Genomic DNA, 26,072 nt, shown 5'->3' with positions numbered 1-26,072 from the left:
GATCAGTGGAGGTCGCGAAGCGCTTTCGGGTTCGACGTCAGGGTTCGACGTCAGTCGACATCAGACCATAGCTATGGTATGCATAGGCTACTACTCTACTTACTATAGAGCTGTGGGGAATGGGCCCCGAAGCCGAAGGTTTTAATGGCAGCAGCAGCGGGGAAGACAGACTGGGATGATTGAAAGAGAGAGGGAGGGGGGAGAAGGGAAGCTAAACTAGCTAGCAGCTAGCTGTAGAATAAGAAAGATTCAAAATATTGTTCGAGTTGGCAAATGTGAAAAAACGCTATTGCTAAAACTTCTGGGTAGATAGTAAGGAAAGAAAAAATATACGAAGCTCTGACCAAACTACAAAATTGTAGAACGCTGTTGAGAATTATGAATGTTGTATATATAGTAAGGGAAGAAAAAAATAATATGATGAGAAATGCAACTCAAGCAACCGTTTCATATCATTGGCGACAATTGTCCAACGGCAGTCGTTTGACGCGTTACTTCTACAAGTTAACGCAAAAAAAACTAAATGGTACCATATCACCAGTTGAGGCTAAGATACTCAAGTTACTGCGATTGAATCGCCTCGTGCCATTGCATTTGTATATTTCCATAGTTTCCCAAAATGGGGCTCAACGAACACTGAGGTTCTATGGGGTTTCCGATGGCAATGCAGTGAGCACAGACGGCTCGTTGATCGGCCGGAATAATTCACCGATTTTAGTATCGTATGCAGCCTACACTCCAGGCACTTGGCGTGTAGTGCTAAATTCTCCTCGGCTAAGTTGGCAATCGGCAGGTATAACATCATCGGATATAGAAGCTGCTTCAGAGCGACTAAAACTCGATGAAACTGAACCGCAATTGGTCTATGAACATGTCTCGGAAATGTTAATCAATGAAGGCAATTCGATTGTATCAGATTGTGAATATCTATACGTTAGTGAGGCACAACTCGATGCATTAGATGCACTTGTAAAGAGCTGCCAGTCGCAATATCATTACAAATTGGTTGGCAACAATTGCCAGAATGTTGCTCATGATATTTTAAAAATGATCAAATCACCCAAATATAAGCCAAACTGGGTTCCACATCATGTCCATGAAATTTATTTGCAAAAACTGTCAATGACATAAGTCTTGAATAGTTCAACGATTTATTTTATAATAATTTTTTTTTGCAATTGTGATACTTGCATTTAGCGACTAGAAGTGCAATTATTTGAATAACTTTGTTGTTTATGAACCGATTTTAATGAAATTTTCAGCATAGCTTTAGAAGTGTCTACAGAGTAGATTTATATTGATTGGAAAGTACAAATGATATTCCATTAGTATTTATTTTAGCGTCAAAATTAGCTGAGATAATTTGCATTTATTAGCGACAAATTTAGCGACTAGGCGTGCACTTATTTGAATAACTTTGTTGTTTATTAACCGATTTTAATGAAATTTTGAGCAAAGCTTTAAAAGTGTCTACAGAATAGATTTAGATCAATTTGAAAGTACAAAAGTTATTATTTTAGCATCTTTTTTAGGGTCAAACTCAACTGTGATAATTGCATTTATTAAATGTTAGCGACAAATTTTGCGACTAGAAGTGCAATTATTTGAATAACTTTGTTGTTTATTAACCGATTTTAATGAAATTTTCAACATAGCTTTAGAAGTGTCTACAGAGTAGATTTAGATTAATTGGAAAGTACAGAAGTTATTCTATTTGTATTTATTTTAGGGTCAAACTTAACTGTGATAATTTGCATTTATTAAATGTAGGCTGATGAGAGAAATACTCATATTTTATTTGTATTCCCGATACCCTTAGAGAAGAAGAGAATAATAACTTTGTGTTTCCATGGAATGTATTTAACATCTCCGACCTTATAAAATATGTATTTTTTTTCGACAGCACTTGTTATGTTTGCATGTGGTATATTTTGCACTCTATGGTATACTTATAGTACCAATTATTACGTATGGTATAATTTCAGTATATTAATTTGGTATATTTTTAAATTAATACCAAATTATTTCGCACTGTCGAAAACACTCAATGATTATTACTTATGGTATAATTTTAGTATTTTTATGGTATATTAATTCGGTATATTTTAAATACAAATGTTTTTGCACTGTTGAAAACACTCAATAATTATTACATATGGTATAATTTTAGTATTTTATGGTATATTAATTCGGTATATTTTAAATACAAATGTTTTCGACATTGATAATTATTTGAATTAGCAAATCCTTTTGCATTTATTAGACATAGACTGATGACAGAAATCCGCACTTAGTTATAAATTATTTATATTTAAAACTAGTATTGTCAGATTATCCAATAGAATTCAATTTCAAGAAACAGGATTTCCCAGCTATTTCCTGGTAAAACGTTAAATTGTTTGCGTGACTTTTGGTAACGGATACAACGAGTCTTAGGGCCAAGGGACCGACGAATGCAAGTGCGAGTACTCACTGTAAGGAAAGGGAAAATTCCCATTACAGAGGTGCAGCTGTCAGAGTTGGTTCTAACGTTTGGTTCCGTTTCGATTCAATGGAACAATATGAATAATTGGCACAGCCAATAAAAGTTGTTACTAAACACCCCATAATGATTGACAGCCCAAGTTGTTGTTGTCGTTGTCATTCCGAATGTCAACACGTCATATAATAATGAACAGCAGGTTTTCACTCTATTTGAGGGGAGGTACAATGTTTGCCTGTTGGCGGGCAAATTAATTTTCTTTCGACTTGAAATATGTTTATGAATTATTCGTCAATTGTTGTTGCTCGGTGGTCAATGAGTAGACACCTGATCGATTACATTTATTCGTTTGTTTGTCTCTGTTTTTTGTTCCGCTGTTGAAAATATTATGACATATTGCATGTTTGTACATAATTTTGCGGTTTGCGTCGACATGAAAATTATTATTAATATTTCCGTTTCGCGTTTTCGGTATCGAAGTCAAAGGATCGCGCCTGGAATATGTTTGGGATGAGGGGAAGAGGGAGGTAAAAATACGAATTGAAATTCAAGAACCAGTTGGGGCGCCACCTTGCCCGCTGCCCAATTGAAATGCCAAGTTCTCTGTTGCCAGTCACGCCCCACTTTGGGGCAGCATGCAGACTCCAACTGAAAGCTGAGACTCCAACTCCAACTGCGATTGCGACTGCAACAAATTAATTCTTTGCATATTGTATAAATTAAATTTGCTTACAGCGCCACGCCCCTTGCATGTTGTTTAGCATATAACACGCCCCGTTTCGTATTCCCTCTCTCTCACTCCCTTTTGTGTACGTTGGCCAGTGTTGCATCCTTTTTAGCCGCTTAATTATAGCTTATCACATTTCCATAGCCGCGCATCGAGCTCGTTTTTCATGTTTGTCATTCGCTGCAGGTAATTGTGGGGTTTGTGTCCCCACAATAAATCAATAAAATATAAGTCTTGGTTCCAACAGATTATACGCATACACCCATTTGCTCACTTACTCTTCTTGCCTGTTTCTCAGTTCCCCGCCTTCTTCTTCAGTTTTTTGTATGTGACTGATTAACAAGCTCCACGCTTGACCTTGACATTCACTCGCATAAAAGCCCTCGAGGCGCTTGGGTCCTCTGCTGGCTTTAGCTTTACCGTTAACCGGGGGCCCGCATAACTTGATCGTTACCTAATTGCAGCCAGCTAACCGCACATTCCAAAATCGCAGTCCACAAAAAAATGTCGCAGACATAAGGGAATGCAGCGGTTTCTTCTTCTTCTTCGCTTCGCTCCACTCCTCGCTTCGCTTTGCTTCAGCTTTTTGTTGCTGTTGTTGTTGTGAAGAATCTGCGGCTGAACTTCGGTTTACTATTTAAATTTTGATGGCATTGTGCACACCGCCAATCGCCGGCTGTTTGTCCCTTCAAAGCGATGCCGATGAAGCTCTCTTTGCTTTCCACTGATCTCCACAAGATCTCCCTCCACTGGATCTTTGTTGCGGAATACAGTAGCCGACTGTGGCATTAGCATCGATCCATTTGATGGGACGCGGATTTGGCATTTCATCATCGCACAGCACAAAAGGCGGCGGCTAAGCGAATAGAGTTGCCAAGTAGTTCGAAAGAAGGCAATAATATTAAAAGCTTGAAAAAAGCTATTGAAATTTCTTTCTTCTAAAGCTTTTTAATGTGCTTTAAGCGTCTTAAAAATAATATTAACAGATTTTGGAAATATTATTTATTTATTTATTTATTATATTAAAACTAGTATTTAATTGTAGAGTAAATATTATAATAATTGTTTGTCTGATTCTTAAATTGTTATTCTTCTTCGAACATCTACCAAAAATATTAGATTTTTATGAATTATTTTGCAATAGCTTCATTTTAGAATTAATTAAACATTTTATTTCTATACCGTTCAGAACTTAGCTTCTCTTAATATTGAAGAATGATATAGTCTTTTTTCTTGGATCTCTTATAATGTGTTCTTCTCTTGATATTGAAGAATATTATAGTCTTATTTTCTTGGATCTCTTATAATGTGTTTATAGCTTCTCATGATATTTTATTTATATACCATTCATGACTTAGCTTCTCTTGATATTGAAGAAGGTAATAGTATTTGTTTTATCACTTTTAATGTGTTTATAACTTAGCTTCCCTTGATATTAAAGAATGTAATAGACCTTTTTCTGAAATGCCTTTTGATGTGATTATATAAATTCCATAAATGGAATTCCATTCACTATAACATGCGGTTTTAAAAGCTGTCTTTTTTGTGTGCCTTCTACCCCACTAAAAGACTGAACTATGAATAAATCTACTATTTGTTATGCTAAACAAAAGCTGACAACTCTGGCGAAATATTTGCGCCTATCGATTTAAATTTTGTCCAAGGCAGCCGGCAAACTGGCAAAAGGCAAAAAGGCAAAAGGCAACGGCATCTACCAAAAGCAACAGCATCGAACCGAAGAGAGTCGCAGACAATCGTAACAATCAACAAGCAATTCAAGCCAAATCTATGGCTCAAAACAAAACGGCACAGCACTGACTGCAACAATAACAACAACAACAACAACAACAACAACAACGAGAGCGAAAAGGCCAAATATTTATGCATTTTGATGCGGCAAAATGAATGATTTGACTTTGACGAAAAGATGTCAATGCCAGAGAACAACAACAGTGAAGAAGCTAAAAGGAAAATCAAAGAGAGAGAGATGAAAAAATGTGGAATGCTTTGGGGAGCGACAGAGAAGATGCTTTTTTGGTGGATATTAGCGCAAAACGCTTGGATCCTGCCGACAATTTAAATGCGCAAAGCCCCAAAGTCGTGTGTCCCAGTCACAGTCACAGACACAGCCCAATCGCAACAGCAATCCCAATCCCAATTGCCAGAGTCAAGCCGGGCCTCGAGTGGCAAACAATAATCAGAGAGAGAGAGAACATCGGGGAGTCAAGAGTTTGTGGCCATTGTGGCAAATGTCGTCAGTCGTTGAGTCGTGAGTCGTCGCTTGATGAAAGCGTCAGAAATTGATGGATGTGTGTGCCTGGCAGTACAGGAATTGCCACTGTCCATGCCTCCTCTTTGTGCCTCATTGTGCCGCAACGCAAATCTTTTGGCTACCGGAATGAACATCAGAGAGTTTGACGTAGTGTGCAGTCGGAGTTGGCCCTTTGAAGTGATTGCGGTAGCAATTTGTGCTTTAATTTCTGTTTAAAAACTATGCACAACTTGCAGTTCCATTGTTAGGAACTCTTTCAGCTGCTTTTCAGTTCCTTTCTCTCTCTCTTTTAGCAATTCTCAGGCACTTCAAGAGTCAAAGCCATAGTCTTTGATTGCTGTTATTTTCATATCAGTTATTAGTATTGTCAGTGCTCAAAGCGGTTAAGCCAAAAAAACAATAAGTTAAGAACATTTGAGTTAATAAGTTTTGTGCTGAAAGATACCCTAAGTTTAAGTATAGAATGATTTCGAAGTTTAAGTATACAATGATAGAATGATTTAACGCAGAGAATGATTTGGAGATTAATTTTAAACTAAGTTAAAAAAGAGAATGATTTAAAGATTGATTTTGATTTTAAACTAAGAAAAGGAAGAGTATGATTTAAAGATTGATTCTGTTTTTAAACTGAAACTAAAAAAGAGAATGATTTAGAAGACGATTTTAATTTTAAACTTTATTTATTCAAAGTTTAATTCGTATTATGGTATTTTCAGTTATATATGCATATAAATGCATTTAAATATTTAAAAATATATTTCTTTTAAGTTAGGAAAATTTTGTAGGCATTTAAATTCAAATTGTAGAAAATGGAATTTATTTTTTTTTCTTATATGCTGCATATAAATATATATTATATATTTAAAAATATATTTCTTCTAAATTAGAATACTTTTCTAAGCATTTAACTTTAATTTTGATGAAAAGGTATTTATTATTTTTTCTTTATCTTAAATGAACTTACAGATTTTAGAGTTTTGTACAGAAGTAACTTCCACCTCTATTATTTATTTTATATCTAGGGTATGCGACAAAGAAATTGTGTAGCTAGTGAAGTTGTCGTTCTACAAGTTGTCGTTCCTCGAATCTGGCAGAGCTGTGAACTGCTTTTAGCTTCTCTAGCTCTAGCTTCTAGCTGCCTTATAGCAAACACTCAACGCCCACTTCAACGCCCCATTTATCAATATTCATTTAGTGTCGTCGTCGTTGTATCAGTTGTTGTTGTCGTCGTTGTTGTTGTCGTTGTTCTACGTTGTTGTTGATGATCATCATTAAAGCTGAAGCAGGCAAACGGCAAACAGCATCGTCTAAATTAATTGACGGCTCATAATGACAGTTTATCTGGAAAAAATTGTTTGTCTCGAGTGTTGAGTTTTAATTAAAAATTATTGGATTACGTTTGCTGCGAAAAGTCACGCATTGCCATCGGCCAAAACTCCAACTGTCTTCTGCCTTCTGCCTTCTGACTGCAGCAAGTTGAGTTCTCTGCAGTCAAGTTTTTCGCTCATTTGAGTTACCATTTTAGTTATGCCTAAGCATAAGCCAAAGCATTTAATCATTTTAATGGCAAAAACTTGAACTTCTCTAGGCGAACAGCAATGGCGACAATTGTCAGGCAGCTCATGCAGCACAATTCCAACGGAAAACTACAGAAATAACTTCAAGGAATCAAAGGGATGAACTTTGAATGATGACAGAGGAATACTCTAATTGAGAGAGAACGAAATTGTCCAGACTTTGACTAAACTTCTATATAAAATGTGTTGTTGACTTCAAATAGTTTACATTAAAGTTGAGAAAGGTGCATAAACTAATTGCAAATTGTGAATATATTAAAAATAAGAAAATAATTTTCTTCTATTTCCATTTCATTGTAAAATTTCTTCATCAAAAATATTTATTTTTCCAATCAAAAATCATTTACATCTTTTTCAATTCGATCGTAAGACTTCTTCACCATAAAATACTTTATTTTCTTTACATAACACATAGCCTAATAATTTTATTAGTTTTCTCACAATATTCTTCTTAAAATTGTGATTTTTTTACAACCAAATCCTTTACTTCTATTTCCATTTATTTGTACAACTTCTTAGCCACAAAATACTTTATTTCTTCAAAATATTTTATTGTCTAAAATTATATTAAAAAAATATTTAGTTTTGGCTCAACATTCATCTTTAAAATTGTGAATTTTTGAAATATAAAATAAAACTTCTTCTCCATAAAATACTTTATTTCTTTTGCCTAATTCATAGTCCTACAATTTGATTAGAAAATTTCTTTAGTTTTGACTCAATACTCCGCTTAAAATTGAGATTTTAAAACTATAAAATAAAACTTCTTCTCCATAAAATACTTTATTTCTTTTGATTATCACACTCAACCAATTTCATTGGAAAGTTTTATTAATTTCGACACACAATTTCCTTGCAAATTATAAATTTTCTTTACTACAAAATATTGTACTTCTATTTCAATTTAATTGTAAAACTTCTTCACTATAAAATACTTTATTTCTTTCGCCTAGCAAGTTTCTTAACAAGTTTCTCTACCACATGGACTCTTCTTTTCGTAGTGTACATGAAAAACTCATAATTAATATGGAGTTCGCCCATCTTTGACACTGCCTACAAAATTGGCCGCTAAGCTCCCGGTTCGGTTCCACTTATCCAGTTTCAGTTGCCTGCTGTGTGTTGACAACCTCATCATGATGGCTGGCTTCGGTTCGGTTCGCTTTGCTTTTGCAAGTCAGTTCAAGGCGCAGTTGGTCGGTTAGTCGGTTGGTTGTTTGTTCATCACGGGCTGCTTTTGAGGCCTTTTTACCTTGACTTTGAGGGCCTGCCAAGAGCTTGTCGGCTGCCTGATTTTGATCATGGAACCTCTCTACAAGTTTTTCATCTGCTTAACTTGCAGTTGTTGTTGCTGTTGTTGTTGTTGTTGTTGTTATCGTCGGTTGTCGGTTGGCTTTAAGGAAGCCATTACACGCATATATAACATCAACGATCAACGACAACAATTCACATTCACATTCACAATTCGAAATCGAATTCACATTCACAAACGCATTCGCTGCTGTCGAGCTGCTGCTGCGGTTATGAACTGCAATCATTTTTGTTGGCCAACGTCTTTTGGCCAGCGTAAAAACCCTTTTGTTCTGCTTTTGCTTCTGCTGCTGCCAATTGTGGCTACGCTTTGTTCTTGCAGCTCTTGTTGCACACACACTCATACACAGACACACGCTCACAATTTATTACAACAAATTTAAATGTTTTGCTTTGTGTTCGGCATTTTTATGATGATTTCTCGTTGTCATTCAACATGCAGATGCTCTGAAACTGAAAGATAAGCGTAGGTAGAGAAAAAGAGAGAGCTGCAGGAAGAAAATGAACTGAATCAAAGGAAGGAAAGACAACGAGAGATAAAGAACAGGGGAGAGATATCAAAAGAGTTCATAATGTGAGAGAGTTGATAATTTTAATACAGTTTAGTACTTAATATAACGTTTTTTGTATTAAATTCATTGAGTTGAATAAATTCATTTATCTTAGTTGAATTTTAAAACAAGTAAAAAGTGAAAACAGTGAGATACCCGCTACCAATTGTGAATAAAGGGAAAACAGTGACGTATTCATTTTCAAATATACCAAATTGGCATGCCGCAAAGATACTAAAATATACCAAATCACATATTTGGTATATTAATATACTACTGTATTGAAATTAATGAAAAGCAGTGCGGTATTTATTTTAAAATATATCAAATTATTACATTAAAAATACTAAATATATACCAAAGGCTATATTTGGTATATTAATATACTACTATATTCAAATATACCACAGAGTACAAAATATGCCAGATTGTCTACCAAAGCAAACCCATACAATCGCAACCAAATTTTCAATAATCTTATTTACTCTGGATTGTATTGTATGTAGCAAAATATAATATAATGGGTCGAATATAATATAATACCCTAATATAATAGCCTCCTATTCTATGGGTATAAATATTATTTATAACATATACTTGATATTCCATATTTGGGAATTATTATTTCATGTTTTACAAAAATTGAAAAATTCTGTAGTTCTTTTGATTTTCCAATATATTTAATGGTCACACTCACTTAGCTACTTAGGAACCTTTTAAGTAAATACTCTTCATCAATTGGGAACTATCTATTCTTTGGTTCAATCGCATTTATCATTCACTGCTTTTAACACTCGTTCTATGTTATGTCTAAAAGCAAGCCTTTTGTTGATCCTCTATAAGCCTCACAGTAGTTCTAACCAAACCCCATTATAACTCACCACATGTTGTGCTGCCCTTGCCCCAAGTTCATTACTAATCCCAACATACACACACTCAGAGAGAGACTAGAGGAGAGACCGCTTATTAAAACCTTTCAACACGCGCCAAATGTCATAATAAATTTCATTGAGAACAACAAGAAAACATTTCAAGAGTAGAGAGTGAGGATCGTGAAAACACCCTCGCAGTTGGTTAAAGCGAGGCGAAGGCGAGAAGAATGTTTGAAGAATGACAAAGCACTTTTGATATAAAATTACACAATAACAATAAAGGCGATCGCGATAAGGATCGGAAACAGACGTGAGTTAAGGACACGCCACTCGAAAATTAAGAGACGCCTTAAACGCAGCGTTTAGCGGACAGCAAACTCTGGAGTTGGGGGTGGAAATTTGGAGTAGGGATAACCCAAGGGGTCGGGGGTTGAACACCCGCGCGTTGATCGAACAATAGAACGTTTGTCTGGGTAGGGTTATGGTTATAAATAGAGAGATATAACATATACTATAGGGGCAGCAGGAAGCGTGCCAAAAGTGCGTTGGTCAAACAGACTGCATTGTGTTGTCCTCCGCATTGGGGGATGATCAAAAGAGTAATAATGCTCAATGATGAGGATGACCACAGGGCAGTTGAAAATGATGCTGCTCGAAATACTTGGAAATGTTGTGAGTTAGTCCAAGTGCATGGACGCCTACACAATGCCGAGCAGTTGGTTTTTGCGAGGGTATCTAACCTATTTCTATATCTACAGCTGAAAGGACGACTATCATAAATCACACGACAGCGAAAGAGAGACAAAAACGCATCGCACACTATTTTTTTTTTGCACCTGGATTCGCTTGTGGGCGACCAGGTCAATTGGGTCGCAACTAAATTACTCAACAGCATCAAATGCTGCTGCTGTTGCTGCTGCCACTGTGTCCATCTCTGTTGTTGCACGCACCATTTGACAATGCGCTGCTGCTGCTGTTGCTGCTGCAAGATGAGAGAATGAAACAATTTCAAAAATTGTAAATAGTCTTGATGACTTTATTTAATTTTTATTGCATTCACTCTAAAGCATTTTTGGCTTTTGTTCATTTTACTTCCCATTGTCTGCCATTTGGCACACTCGACACACAATTTTGCCAGCTATTGTTGCACTCCACACATATAGTTAAACAATTTCCTTCGTTTTTCACAACTCCAATCTTTCTCTCTGTCACCAGCAATTGAGTTCAACTAACGCCTGCAATTGCCAAAGGCCAAATGTCCTTTGAAGTTGAAACAAAAGTTGCCAGATACTGGTAGAAAGAAGTCAGCGGAGTTATGTAAATTTCTTAAATTACAAGAGTAGGAAAAATATAAAAAATATATAAGGAAGAAAATAAGTTTGTTAGATATAGTTTGAATTAAAATAAATGTACGCCTTTTTATTCAAATTTAGAATATACTTTTAATTAAATTTCAAAGCAAAGGTTGACGGGCTCTTGCAGAAAAGAATTTATAAAGAAAATTGTAAAAATGTTATAAGAAATAATGCATTTATTTAATACACCGATTAAGTTTAAATCTGCTATTATGTTTTTCTCCTTTAAGTTATATGATTTGAAGAGCAGATAAAATATACAAAATTTAAAAAGAAAGTATGATTTTTTTTTTGAGACATTCCTTTGGCTGAAATTAGTTATTATATTTTCTAGTTGAACTTCAAATCTTTAGCCAAATACATTAAAAAATTTTAAAAAAATGAGTCTTTAAATATTCGCAATATGAAAAATTTCATCAATTTCAATTAGAAACTTTTCAAATATTTGGTTAATTTAAAAATATGATATATTACAATATGACACTTATGTCTCTCAATTGTTTTCTTAAATGACAACTCACTCGGAACACAGGAAATAAACAGAATCTTGTGTTTTTTTTTTGTGGTTGTAATGAATGCAATGCAAGATATTCATATTCATATCCATATCCATATGTATCGTAAGTGTTGCAAGTCGGCACAATGCCACTTGGCAATTAAAAACGCAAATTTGCCATTGTCTTAATTTAAATAAATTAAATTTTATGGCACTTGCAAGTTGCAGTTCGATGTGGTTCGTCTTGCAAGCGCCTTTAATTGGCTTCATGTGCACCGCCACCGCCTCAACACACAGCACACAGCACATCACATCACAGTTTTGCGAACGAGCTGAGTTGAGGATGAGTTCAGTTAATCATTAAATGGCCTCTCATCAAGTGTGGGAAGAAGTTACGCGAGCTATTCACATTTCACAGATTTGACCCAAACAAGAAAAAACAATTAAAATTTAAATACGACTACTTATTAAAATAATGCTGCTCATTTTCCTCTCTTTCTTTTTTATGAGTTTAATGAGAAATGTTCGCGTGTCAGTTTGCAAGAAGGTTTCTGCAGTAGTTCCGGTTTCATCTTCATACACTTTTTTATGTCTCTGATTTCATTTCTAATCCACTAATTAGCACAATACATAATATATATAGAATTCATTTCATTTCATTTCTTTTTTATCTACACCACTTCACAACTAATCGCAGTAGTAGCCAGTGACCATAACAATTGCTCATAGCGAACAATAATCATTACGACGCCCAGTTTCGCACTTGACGAGAACGAGTCGAGCCCTCTTGATTATCACAATCGTAAAATGTACATTTGTTCGCTGTTCCTGCTGCTGCTGCTGATGAAGCTTTCTATTAACGCGATTTGGCTGCCAAAAGATCCCCGAACAGATAGCTAACTTTATCTTGGCCCAGGTTTTACACTGCGCCTAACAAGACTTGATAGTTGAGTGGCATAATGCACCGCCTAAAGAATTTTACTGTCAGTTTAAGTCTGTCGTACAGTGGAACGCAAATTCGAAAATATTAAAGTATGACTAGTAGAAATATATTCTATATTAAAATATATTGCTTTGAAATTGCAAACTAGAGAGAAAGCTATATTCGAGTGTGCTCGACTATGAGATATCTTGAAAATATACCAAAATTATACTGCAAAAATACTAAATACTACTATGCTGAAGGTTATATTTAAAATATCGATATTTTATTATATTCAAAATATACCATAGAATGCAAAATATACTCTTATTATATACCAAAATTATACAACAAAAATACTAAAACATGCTGAAGGCTTTATTTGGAATGTCTATATTTTACTCTATTATAAATATACCATATTATAATTATATACCAAAATTATAAAGCAAAAGTACTAAAATATGATGAAGGCTATATTTGGAATATCGATATTTTACTATATTTAAAATATACCATATATTTATAAAATATACAAATATACATATATATTCTAAGTATATAACAAAAATATACCACAGAAGTACTAACATATACCATAATATATTCATATGTATATATCTAAATTCATATATACCGCAAAAAAACTAAAATATACCAAGGCTATATTTAAAATATAGTTATTGTACTACAATCAAAATATACCAAGAAGTACAAATTATACCAGATCGACTGTCTAAGCCAAGTAAGCGTTTTGAACCATACAAAAATAATTTCTTTAGTAACTTCTAAAACTTTTATTCGATCGCACCTAAAATTTACAGGACTCATAAATACTGCACTCATATTTATATTTACCAAAATTCGACTATGGTTAGTATTTTTCGATTTGCGGGGGCGGTTATAATTATAGGATAAGCTGAGTTTTGTGATTAGATAATAGTTTGCAAATGTTTTTGCACCACTGTGCGGCAAGTGCTTATGACTAAATTACAATAGGCAATGGCATAATGTAGCATTAGGCTGCGAAGCTATAATGAAGTAGGTGTTGCTTTTGGCTGCTTCGAAATTAACATTCCAAAGTTGCAACAACTTGTGGCACTCTTTGCGAGCCAGGCAGACAATCACACACACACAGGCAGAGACATTGGGGCATAATGAGGAGGCTAGAACAGAGCTGTAAATTAAATTCACAAATAATATGCAGTGGAAGGCGGCAGCACGCCACGCCCACAACCTTCACCTGCAGTGTTGCCTGTCTGCCTTAGCGTCTGCCAAGATTGCATGTTGCAGTTGCAGTTGCGGTTGCGGTTGCAAGTGGCAGGCTCACATGCAAAGTGGCTGGCCTGGGCGCCACATTTGCGCTTCGTCAGTCACAGACACTTCGTTATAAAACAATTAAATTTTCCTAAGCAGCCGCACAATAAAACGAAAAAGCAAAAGGCAATTGCGAAAATGCACTGCACAAACAATGCAAAAGAAGTGAGCAAAATATTTACGAAACTAATTTATAATTAGTGTGGCCAAGGCAAGCAAAGTGCCTCCGCTCTCCTCCCTCCCGCTCTCTCTCTTGCTGCCAGGAAACGGGAAGCGGAGTTTGCATGCTCGACCTTTTGGTATAATTTACAAATTGGCTCAGCCCCGAGACCGTATCCAGAGCCAGACCTTAATGGCAATGCAATGAATGCTAATTGGTTCGCTGGTTAAGATATACCCTGTAAAGTCACTCAAATAGGGTAGCTTACATAGTATTTTATATATACCAATATACCGAAAAATACTAAATTATGCCGAAGGCTTTATTTGGTAAATAAAACCATATTCTAAAAATATACTAAATCAATATACCAAAAAAATACTAAAATATGACAAATGCTTTATTTGGTATATCGTCATACTGTACAAAATGTAACAGAATCATAAATACTGTAATTATTATTGTATATAATATACCAAAAATTCTAAATTATACCGACAACTTAGTTTGGTATATAGAGTACAAAATATACCGGAATCATAAATACTGTAATTATTATTGTATATAATTTACAAAAATACTAAATAATACCAACGATTTTATTCGGTATATCAACATAGAGTACAAAATATGCCAGAATCATAAATACTGCAATTATTATTGTATATAATATACCAAAGACACTAAATTATACCAACGATTTTATTCGGTATATCGAAATAACGTACACAATATACCAGAATCATATATACTTCAATTATTATTGTATATACTATAATTCACAACAGCCAGATTACATTACTTCATCTACAGGGTATCAACTAGTCGTTATTACGCTATTCTATTCTCTGTGTTGAAGGGCGACATGAATATTGCATAATGTGGCACACCTGCAGTTATTGACTTTCGATCGAAACACTGTCGAATATCTCATTTAATTTATTTCCCTGACGCTTTTGTGGTTTGTACTCGCGTAAATAGTTTGTCGAGTACTCGCAGTTGCATTCATTAAGCACACGCAAATGCTTTATGAATCATTACTCACGGGCAACTCATTCAATTTAAGGTCAATATGTGAACAAGTCTGTCCATCGATCGGCCAACAGAATTATGGTAAATTACCATTGTTAATATCACACTTGGCCAGAGGGTTCTACCAAATGAGTCAGCAAAGTAGGCATTTTTTTTCTATTTTAACTTGACGTATTTGAGCTATGAATAAATTGTGATGCAATATTCTATTTATTAAATAATTCTGATAATTGAAATGCTTTATTTATTTTAGTTGCCATATAAAGTATATCAGCAATTTTATAACGAACTGATTATATTTATGATATAAAATCATAAATGCAAATTTATTTAAATATTATTTTATTGGCCTATAAAATATATCAGATATTTTTTTTTTAATAGAATGATTCCTATATTAAAGCATGAATAAGTTTATTGTTTTATTTTACTTTACCTTACAAGTTTCTCAATATTCTATTCTGATAATTGAAATGTATTTATTCATTTTGGTTGCCATATAAAATATATCACATATTTTTTAACGAACTGATTATGTTTATCATATAAAATTCAACTTTATTTATTTTTTTGCATTGATCTCTAAAATATATCAAATATTTATTAAATAGAATGATTCCTATATTAAAGCATTAATAAGTTTATTGATTTATTTTACTTTACCTTCCAAGTTTCTCAAAATATTGTTGTTATGGATTATAATCAATTTAGAAAAAGTTGCATAATTTATAATAAATCTGAAATAATATATGTGTTATAAATCGAATTGATACTTCTTCTTTGTAGTTACTTTGAAATTCTCTTTAATTTATATGCTTGAGAAAATCATAATAGGATCAGCGAGCAGTTAAGATATGATGCTTGACTTTAATCCAGTGAGTTTCGCTCGACGCTCGACACATGAGTGGAAAGTCATTAAAAAACAGTAGCTTGTTGAAATAAATATTTAGTTTAGATATGCAGCTGTTGCTCGATAATACAATTTATGTGTAGGAATGCCCCCAGTCTGGTAAAAGAAAGAAAAAACAACTTGGAGTGGCAGTTGAAGTTGCAATTGGAGTTGGAGTTGCAGTTGGGGTCCATTCAGATTTAGTGGTAAAATGCAGGAATGGCATAAGTAAATGCATGCATGCATATTCATGCCTTTGAGTTGAGTTGAGATGCCAACTGTGTGCTGAACTGATAAATTAAGCAATCCCCTGAACTGAACTGAGTTGAAATCGCAAATGCATTGCAAATTTGTGGCGCAAAAACGCGACTAGAAAGTCGCTTGCAAATGGCAAAAAAAGAAATGTGTTTGCTACTAACTAAAATTAATGCCTCGTACTCGTTAATTTTGATGTCTTTGATGCCACCTGACAGGCAGGTGAGTTTTGGGGGGAGGGGCATGATTTAAATGTGAAAATGTGTTACAATTGGCCCACGACCCGTTCACCTTGAAGCTATAATTCTGTGTCTTGGCTAATTTAATGCGCTTGAATCAAGTCAATGAATATTCAAAGTTCTTTTCCTCAACATCCACTGAGAACTTTCGCAATTGGGGGTCCGTCGCCAAGGCATGTGAAAGCGCCCCCAAAAAGATTTATGCCAATTACAAAGTAAGTAAGTTAACTAGAAAATACATTCTTGCGAAGCGAGCGCGTACTTAACACTCGTATGCAAATTGCGATAGTGAAAAAAAAGACTCATAAAATAAACAGCGAAATTCTTGTGAAATCGTCGTCATTGTCGTAATTACGGGCAATTTTCCATGAATTTATTAACACAGCAGAGAACACAAACCCCAGCGCACAGTTTAAAAGCTGCTTAAGTGCGCTCCCAGTGCCAGCTGATCTGTAGTACAGTGAAACCTCGCCAGAGTATACAGTCTACAAACAAACAGACCATAAATAGTATAAATTTCCACATGACACGCGATGATTATGCACATTTAATGCAAACAAGTGGGGATGTGAATCGTCGTCAAGCTGCTGCATCTGCCACATCATTTGCGTATGCGGCTCCTAATGAACGAACTTGCTGCTGTGGCAACTTTTAATTGCTCAAAGCTCAAGCGACAAACGACGAAGGCCAGCGGAACAGCCCCCCACCAAACCTTAGACTCGACTCATTCCCAGTTGAAATCGCAGTCGTCGGCTTTCCATTGATAGCAAAAGTGTGGGTCATACCTCCCCTTCTCTCCTCCCTTCAACCTCTCCCTCCCTTGGATGTTGTTGTGTGCATTTCGTGTCATGCTCCGGGCTCATCTGCATGCTCATATCTTCGTCATCTTTGACTACAGTGCTCCAGTTGTCCCCTACTTGGCGGGTGTCTGTTTCTTATTAGCTCGCATTTGCGCTTTGCACGCGCTCTCTCTCTGTCTTTTTTGTGGTGTGTGGTGACCAATTCAGGGGGTCGGGCAAGGGAGACGTCAGTGGCATGTGTATGTATAGAGTGCTGGGCAATCAGTAGGCAAAAATTCCATGAATTAATTTCAGTTTTGCATGTTGTTATTTATTAAAATTTTATTTTGCTCGGCGCTCGTTTCTCTTTCATAGCTGCCGCTACCCTTTGTATGAATACGATGAGTACGAATACGAATACGAATACGAATACAAATATGAATGCTTCATGTGCATGTTGTGTTGTATCTCGAAACTCAAACTCAACTCGAGCTAGTTATTTTTCATAATTTTTTTTTCGTGATTCTTATCAGCTGCGTTGTCTGTCTGCTTATGAATGGATTTTGAAGACGGAAGCCCGTCGACTTTCAGACTGTTTTCCATTCACATTGAAGTCAAATACTCATTTTTTATTTCCCTGAAATTGCTTCAAGAATAAATAGAAACTTGTTTCGTATTTTGCTTGATATTTATTTTGAATTTTTATTGATTTTTCTGCCTTTTTTTATTTTTCTTTTAATACACTTTAAAATACTATTAGTAATTTTTGTTTTCTTTTTTTTTATAATTTACAATTACAAATGTGTTTTTGATAAATTCAAATGTGTGTTTTTTGTTTAGTTAATTTAAGTGTAAAGTAAAATATTGTTTAGTTTGTTTTTTTGTTACTTGCCCATACAACATTTAAAGTAATGCTAATTGTTTTTTGCTTGTTATTAATTTGTTTGTTTTAATTAAAATTAAAAATCATTCAATTGATTATCACAGTATTCACGAAGAAAATAAATATGCTTAAAAGTTGATAATATGAAAAAGTTAAAAATATGTTTGTTAGTTTTGTTTTTTTTTAGTTTGTGAAATTACAAGTATTCGCTAGAAACTGTTTTACTTGACTCTTTTCTTGTTGACGTCTTGGGTTAGACTGTACTTAAACATTAATCATACGCCATGTAGTGCACGCGACATTTAATTACAAATTGAAAGCACTTGCCTTGTGCTCGAACACACAAACACAAGACGATTGCTTCAATTTGTTTGCACCAAAAAATGTTGGTGTTCAAGTGAACCGCGGAACTAGTTCTTCGGTTCACTTGAGCAGCAATTTTTGATGGAATTTTCCCCTTTTTTCATTACTCTTACAAACTGTCATTACAATTAAATACAATAAATACCAATAATAGTTAACATAAACAAACCACATGGTTGTGTGTGTGTGTAGTTGTAGGTGCATAGGTGTGTGTGTGTCTAAGTGTGTGTGATTGGCTGTTGAAACCGAATCATAGTGAAGAATTAAACTACTATTTGATGTGTTTGCGACTTTGAACCTGCAAATAAAGAGCAGAAAATAGAAATGGAAATTAGTAAATGGATTTTATAATATGTTTATATTTTAGTTATCAGAAAATTGTAGTTGTAAATTAGAGTTTTTCTAAAATTATTTAAAATCTGCAAATCTAGTAAATTAAACTTTTAATTTTTGTTAAAGTTATTGATACTAGAAACTTATTTTTAGATCAAGTCGATGTTTCAAATTTTTTGTAACTAAATAACTTTTTATACCCGCTACCCATAGGGTAGAAGGGTATTATAACTTTGTGCCGGCAGGAAATGTATGTAACAGGTAGAAGGAGGCATCTCCGACCCTATAAAGTATATATATTCTTGATCAGCGTTAACAGCAGAGACGATCTAGCCATGTCCGTCTGTCCGTCTGTCCGTCTGTGTGTCTGTGTGTCTGTCCGTCCGTCCGTATGAACACCTAGATCTCAGAGACTATAAGAGATAGAGCTATAACTTTTTTTCGACAGCATTTGTTATGTTTGCACGCAGATCAAGTTTGTTTCAAATTTTTGCCACGCCCACTTCCGCCCCGAAAATCAAAAAAATCGAATAACAAGCGTAATTTTAAAGTTAGAGTTGCGAATTTTGGTATATATAATAATAACTATAGTAGTTAAGATTCCTGAAAATTTGGTTGCGATCAGATGAAAATTGTCGAAGTTATTAAAGAAATACTTTTGTATGGGCAAACACGTCTACTTACTAGGGTTGTTGCTTTAGATGACAATCTGGTATATTGTGCCGTCTATGGTATATTTTGAATGCGGTACTATATCAATATACCAAATATACTATTTGGTATATTTTTAGTATTTTTGCAGTATATTCGGTATATTTTGAGAAAATTATCGCAAAATATATTTCTTTTATTCAAAATGGGTAGCGGGTATCTCACAGTCGAGTGCACTCGACTGTAGCTTTCTTACTTGTTTGTATTAAAATTCTTGATACTCAAAATTAACTTTTAGATCAAATTTATTACTAAAATTTGGTAGATTATTGTATTTGAAGTAATTAACTTTTTTGTATTAAAATTCTTGATACTGGAAATTAACTTATAGATCAACTTAAGATTTCAAATTTTGTAGATTCTTATATTTCAACTAATCTTGCAAATCAAATTTATATTAAAAATTTATTAGATTTTTATAACTGAGCTTTTTTTTTAACTTAAATTCTTTTCTTAAGTTTTTAGTGTTTGATACTTGAAAAAAATCTATCAAAAAGATGTTTTTTTTAACTTTCTCAATTCATATTTTAGTTTATTCTTTTAGAATTAAAATTTGCTGTTTGAATTTATATTTTTAATTAATTATTTTAGAATTTCAATTTACTGTTTGAAGTTACAATTTTGATTGACTTTCTTTTTAATCTAATTCTTTTCCTCAGTTTTTGGTAAATTCTATCAAAAAGATTGTTTTCCGATCTTTCTCAGTTCATATATTAGATATTTAGTTTATACTTTATGAATTCAAATTTTTGTTTGAATTTAGTATATTTCTAGAAATTTTCTGTAGTAAACATTATTAAAAACTTGTACACACCTGCTTGTAGTTAGTTAAGCTGAGCGCTGCTATTTTGATGTGTCCTAGCGCCCATTGCACTGTCTATGTCCCTATGTCTACGACTTTCGCTCTACCTACACAACTGTTTAGGACATCATGTAGGACGATTCGTCATCATCGGCACCCGTTGGGCTGTCGAGCGAGGGATTGATGCGTTTCTCCTTCTGCCGGCGATTGCAGAACCAAACACGCACCACTTCCTTCTCCATGCCAAGGCGATCAGCCAGTTGGCTAATCTCCTCGGAGGTGGGCTTCTGGTTGGCCATGAAAGCCTTCTCGAGAGCACCGCGAATTGTGGTCTCAATCGAGGTGCGCTTCTTGCGACGACGGCCAATAATCTCCGGTGTGCTGACCGTGGCCTGCAACGCAGCCGGATCAAAGACACCGCCGGTGGCCTGAATGGTGCGATCGGCATCGTCGAGCCACTTTTGCAGCAACGGCTTCAGCTTGCACATGTTCTTGAAGCTCAGATTGAGCGCCTCGAAGCGCGAGATTGTCGTCTGCGAAAAGTCATTGCCATAGAGTTTGCCCATGGCCAATCCCACATCACCTTGGGTGAAACCGAGCTTAATACGACGCTGCTTGAAGGTCTTGGCAAACTGTTCGAGTTCCTCCAGATCGGTGGTTTCCTCAGGTGAAGGTTCGCCTGCAGCTCGAGCAGCTGCTGCACTTGCCACCGTCTTGGGTTGCGGCGTTGTGATCGAATTCTGACTGTGATTGTGATTGTGGGTGCCACTTGTCGGTGTGCTAGGAGTCAACATGCCACTGAGTTTCAGACTGGCTGCCGAATTGGGCGGCGTTATCTGCAGCGGATGATGCAAATGTGGCGAGCTTGCCGGACTGTGAACAGCAGCAGCAGCCATGACAGCAGCTGGAGGACTGCGAGCGTGAGGCGTCGAGCTGCGTGGTTGCAACAGCGGCGACTTGCAGAGGGAGAGCGACTCTTGGAGTTGCTCCTGCTGACGTTGCTGTTGCTTCTGCAGTGCCTGCAACTGTTGCGTGGCCTGAGCCAACGCTTGCAACTGACTCTGCATGAGGAACTGTGCGGCTGCCACTTGAGTGTTCAACGCCGGATCATCTTGCGCCAAACCCAACGATCCACTGCGAAGCAGTTCCATGTAGCTATTGAACTGCTGTTGCAGTGCCACCTGACGCTGTTGCAGCAACTGCTGCAGCTGGGCGAAATCCTGTGGCGAAATGGAGCCAGCCAAAAGCGGATTATTCAGACCCAAGCCAGCGGCAGCGAAGTGTGCCTGAGGCGAAGAGAGTCCGGGTAAAGCGAGCATTGGTTGCATGCCACTTGCCACAGTGGTGGCCACAGCTGCTGCCGCAGCGGCTGCTGCTGCCATTGAGGTGGGTGTGGGCGTGGCCACGGTGGGCGGCAGCACAGGCGAGATCATTGGCGCCACCGGCGACGGCGCATGATGCAACTCAGCGCTGGGCGGCGATGCGGCAAGTGCTGATTTCACCGAATTCGAGGGCGATTGTGTGCTGTGACGTGAATTGTCGCTGGTCAAGTTCAAAGCGCCGCCATTGGCATCGTCGTAATCCTCATCGGGCTGCTCCATTTTGTACACCTGATGATGGTTGTGATGGTTGTTGTGGTGCAACTGCTGCTGTTGCTGTTGATGATGATGATGATTGTGGTGGTGAGCCGGATGTGGCATCGACAGCAGTTGTCGCTTGGCCTGCTGCTGTGTCAGCAACAAGGCGGGGCTCAAGGGCGAACGACAGCGATCGCTGGAAGTGCCCACACTCGAGTTGTTGTCATCGCAATCTGAAGCTGTGAATCAAATGAATAAAAATAGGGAAATGTTGTAGAAATGATATTGTAAGGAAACTATAGAATAACTAATTAAAGGGAAGACATAGAGAATGAATAAGGTGTTAAGAAAATTTACTAGTAAATAAGAGAACTCTGATTCATTGATATGATTTGCTGACTACACTAAATGTTAATAGAAATATTATTATCAAAAAAAGTTCAGCTGTAATAGTGGTTGGAAAATTATCTAAAAATGTTGTTGATATGCTATTGTGAAGAAGCTATTGGATACCTTATTGGAGGAAAGATAGACAGATCGAATAAACTAATAGGAAAATTTGGTCTCACATATTAAAATGTCTATTAATAAGAGATCTCTGATTCACTGATATGATTTTCTTACTACTCTAAGCGTTAATGTTAATGTTGTTATCAAAAAAACTTCAGCAATATAATTAATGTTGGAAATTATCGGAAAGTTATAGGAAAGTTTTTAACTAAGACAAGTCTAGACATTGAATTATAACAATTCGATTATACCAATTCTATCTATAAGCAAACTAACTATAGTAACTCAGCAACTATTCAAGTTAAGCATATCACGTCAACGTCATAATAAAGTTTAGAATTTCAAAATACTTTTTTGATGAAAAGTACTATCCTTTGCAATTACCCAACTATTGTAACTCAGCTGTTACTCAACGTATCATTATGAAATTTTGTACGCATCTACTACAACTAAAAATCAGAGTTTTAAAATACTTTCAAGCTGAAAAGTACTATCCTTAGCAATTACTGAACTATTGTAACTCAGCTTGTACACAACGTATCCTTATGAAATTTTGTATATCTATTACTCCCATTATTACATGACGTTGCCTTATGAAATTGTATACACATATTATAAAAACAGTTAAAATGCGCAGTTGATACGAAATATTTGGAACCCCCCAAAAAAAAACTTTCAGTTAATGCTAAATTAAATACACCGTCCAGCCTGTTTAAGTTTATCAAGCGTTTGTCCTTTGCATAACTTTAGCATACAGAACGCATACGTTTGCATAATTTTGTTTCAATTTCATAGTCGGTTGCGCTTTTGGGTGAAAGGCTTTCCACACGTGGACCACTCACACACACGAAAATAAGAAAAATAAGAGAAAGGGTGGGAGAATGCTGTTAGCTCATATTATGCCAAAGCGTAGCCTTGCCAAACTGTTAGTTTACATAGTTAGTTTCACCTTTGCACACACATACACACACACTCTCTTGTGTTTGGTACATCAAATGGATTTGTCGTGTTTTCTTTTCATTTTGGCTGCTTTTAAGTGCCATTTTAGCATTTCAAATGCTTTTGGCCAAACGATTTGTATAAATTTGCTATTTGTATGCATTTTATTTGCACAAAGGAAAGTGAAGAGAGAGCGGTCGGGGGGTTTTTACTCTCTGTCAATTGATTTGCAATAATATTTAAATGCGTCGCAGCTCATTTTTGTGTTGTTGCTGATGCTGAGCCACCCTCTCTTCAAAGCTGGCAATCAAAAGTTGAGCTAGCCTTAAACCCTTTTCAAAGCAGCCCCCCCTTTGAAGTGCTCTCATTCTACTTGAAATCTCAATTGTGGCATTTCCATTTCGTATTTCGCATTTCCCATTTCTCATTTTCCCATCGACGTTCGGTCAGCTGTGTCCGTTGCAGAGACCCACACAAAATTTTTGCATATGTTTGCTGTGGCTACTTTATGAGTTCTGGAGTTGTGGAAAGATGTGTGGTTCAGGTTTTTGCTTGGTTGGTGGTTGATGCTACGTGAATTTGATGACTTATTCGCCCAAGTGGTTGCCCCACATGGTCCAGCCATATTCTCATCATCATCCTTCGGCTTCGGAGAGACTCAAATTTTGTTTTCTTATATGCGCTGCGGCTACGTGCGGCCATTTGGTATTCAGATGATGTGCAAATTCGATTTGTATGTGTTGTGTGAAGAGCTCCGGTCAGAGGCGTAGGCGAAAACTGTTTCCCAATAGTGGGAGTAATAGACGTAATAAATTGCCAATGAATACGTTCACTAACAGCTGAGTTACAATAGTTGGGCAAGTGCTAAGGATAGTACTTTTAAGGTGGAAAGGCTTTCAGAAGTCTATTCTTAAGTTGTAGAAGTGGCATACAAAATTTCATAAGGCTACCTTTAGTAACAGCTGAGTTACAATAGTTGGGTAAATGATAGGAATAGTACTTTTCATCTAAAAAGTCTTTTAAAATGTTACACTTTACTAAGACATTAACTTCATATGCACAACTTAAGTAGTTGCTGAGTTACTATAGTTGGTTTGCTTATAGATAGACTTGGTTTATTAGAATTGTTATAATTTAGCGTCTAGACTTGGCTTAGTTGGAAATTCATTCATATTTTTTCATTTCTATTATTAACAGTTGAGTTACTTGAGGTTAGTCCCCTCTATTGAGACGCCTCTGAGCATTTGGGCAGCCAATAAAAAAGGCAAATGGTCAGTTTGACTTCCCACACTCGTGCATAACGGCATAATTTTTGCATAAAATATATGTAAATATGTGTTCAACGGGGGAGCTCAGCTCATGTGAAAGAAATCACAGCAACTGTGTCCGGCTGCCTTTCGCCCCCTCCCCCTCCCCCACACACACACACACGCAGACATGTGCGAATTCAAATCAAGCGAAATGCTGTCAATAATATAAAAGCAAGGAGGCCAAGAGAAAAAAAAGGTTCTATTATGGCACAAAAAGGGATGCCTTGGACTGAACCAAAGTCCTGGCCGTGACTAACGAAGTTCTTGGCACGTGGAACGTGGGCGTGAACCAAGAACTCAATACGAATCGACTTGATTATGATGATGATGTTGCCATGAAATTTGTAAAGTGTGAATTGCAAATTTTACGCAGTTTCCAGGCACCATAACGAGTTATGAATAATAATAAGTTCGGATAACGTAAGAGTTACATTTATAATACAGAAGTAAAGTCAAACCAAACTATTTCTTACGGTTTAACAATTACAGCGCCCCTTAAAAAGAAAGCAAACCTCAATTAGCTACGCCCCGCAATAACACGACAATTGTCACCTAATGCAATCAGGCGAGAACTACTTAAGAAGCTGTTAAGCCACACACACAGACACACTTCTTACACACTCGCAGAAGCATTTAAGAAGACATCAAAATCAACTTAAAGATACACCCGTTTTCCCTAGTTTCCCTAGTTTCCCTCAATCACGGCGACAAAAGTTTTGACAGCCATTGTTGCTCTGCAACCCCCACTCCCTCGTATTCTTACCCCTAGTCTATATTTAACCCCTCGCACATTTAGTTCTATACCTATCCCTATCCCTATTCCCAATCCCTATAACCCTTACTCACAGCGCGTGGCCAGCGAGTGCCTAGGCCTCAAAACACACATCAAGGGGTTGCTGCCAACTTCTCTCTCTCTCTCTCTCTCTCTCTCTCTCTCTTTCTCTATTTCGTTCTCTGTTTATTGTGAAACTGATGCCACGGCAGATGTTTCGTGGACCCAAAATACGCATTTTCAAAGTGGACAAATCGTAAATCTTTGCCAATGGGTTTCCGATGCACTCGGACAACAGCTGATGCGCTAATGGACTCGAAAGTAGTCTAGTCTAAAATAATATTCATAGAGCACTTACCGTTCGATTGCAGCGGCGATGGCGACCGCGACAGGCGACTGATATCTGCAAAGAGAGAGAAAGAATGGGAAGAAGAGAGTTAGAAATGGATTTTAAAGAATATAAGAAAGTAATGAACTTTAAAGTTGAAAGAATCGGAAAAAGAAAGTTAGAAATTGATTCTAATGAATATACTACATGATCGCTAAAGTAAGAGAACTTTACTTAATGCCCTTTAAAGAAGAAAGAATCGTAAATAGAGAGTTAAAAATGGAGTCAATAGGATATATGACAAGATCGCT

The 26,072-nt window shown here is 36.2% G+C and overlaps 1 protein-coding gene across 2 annotated transcripts in view; it reads right to left on the bottom strand.

Annotated features, from left to right (window-relative positions):
• Positions 1-17,774: 17,774 nt before the first annotated feature.
• LOC132796190 (protein nubbin) overlaps positions 17,775-26,072 on the bottom strand; it is a 46,757-nt gene continuing 38,459 nt past the window's right edge. The window contains exons 3-5 of one of the 2 annotated variants that reach the window (XM_060807271.1): positions 25,792-25,836; positions 20,338-22,141; positions 17,775-18,777 (exon numbers count right to left, since the gene is read on the bottom strand). In XM_060807271.1, coding sequence (XP_060663254.1) covers positions 20,445-22,141; positions 25,792-25,836 — 1,742 coding nt within the window. In that variant the 3' untranslated portion in view covers positions 17,775-18,777; positions 20,338-20,444. The remainder of the gene's footprint in view (positions 18,778-20,337; positions 22,142-25,791; positions 25,837-26,072) is intronic. The other variant, XM_060807279.1, reaches the window with a different exon arrangement.

The sequence above is a fragment of the Drosophila nasuta genome, chromosome 2L (assembly GCF_023558535.2).
Source record: "Drosophila nasuta strain 15112-1781.00 chromosome 2L, ASM2355853v1, whole genome shotgun sequence".
NCBI classification, from domain to species: domain Eukaryota; kingdom Metazoa; phylum Arthropoda; class Insecta; order Diptera; family Drosophilidae; genus Drosophila; species Drosophila nasuta.
The sequence above is the reverse complement of the archived record's forward strand: the minus strand, read 5'-3'. Positions and strand labels throughout refer to the sequence as shown.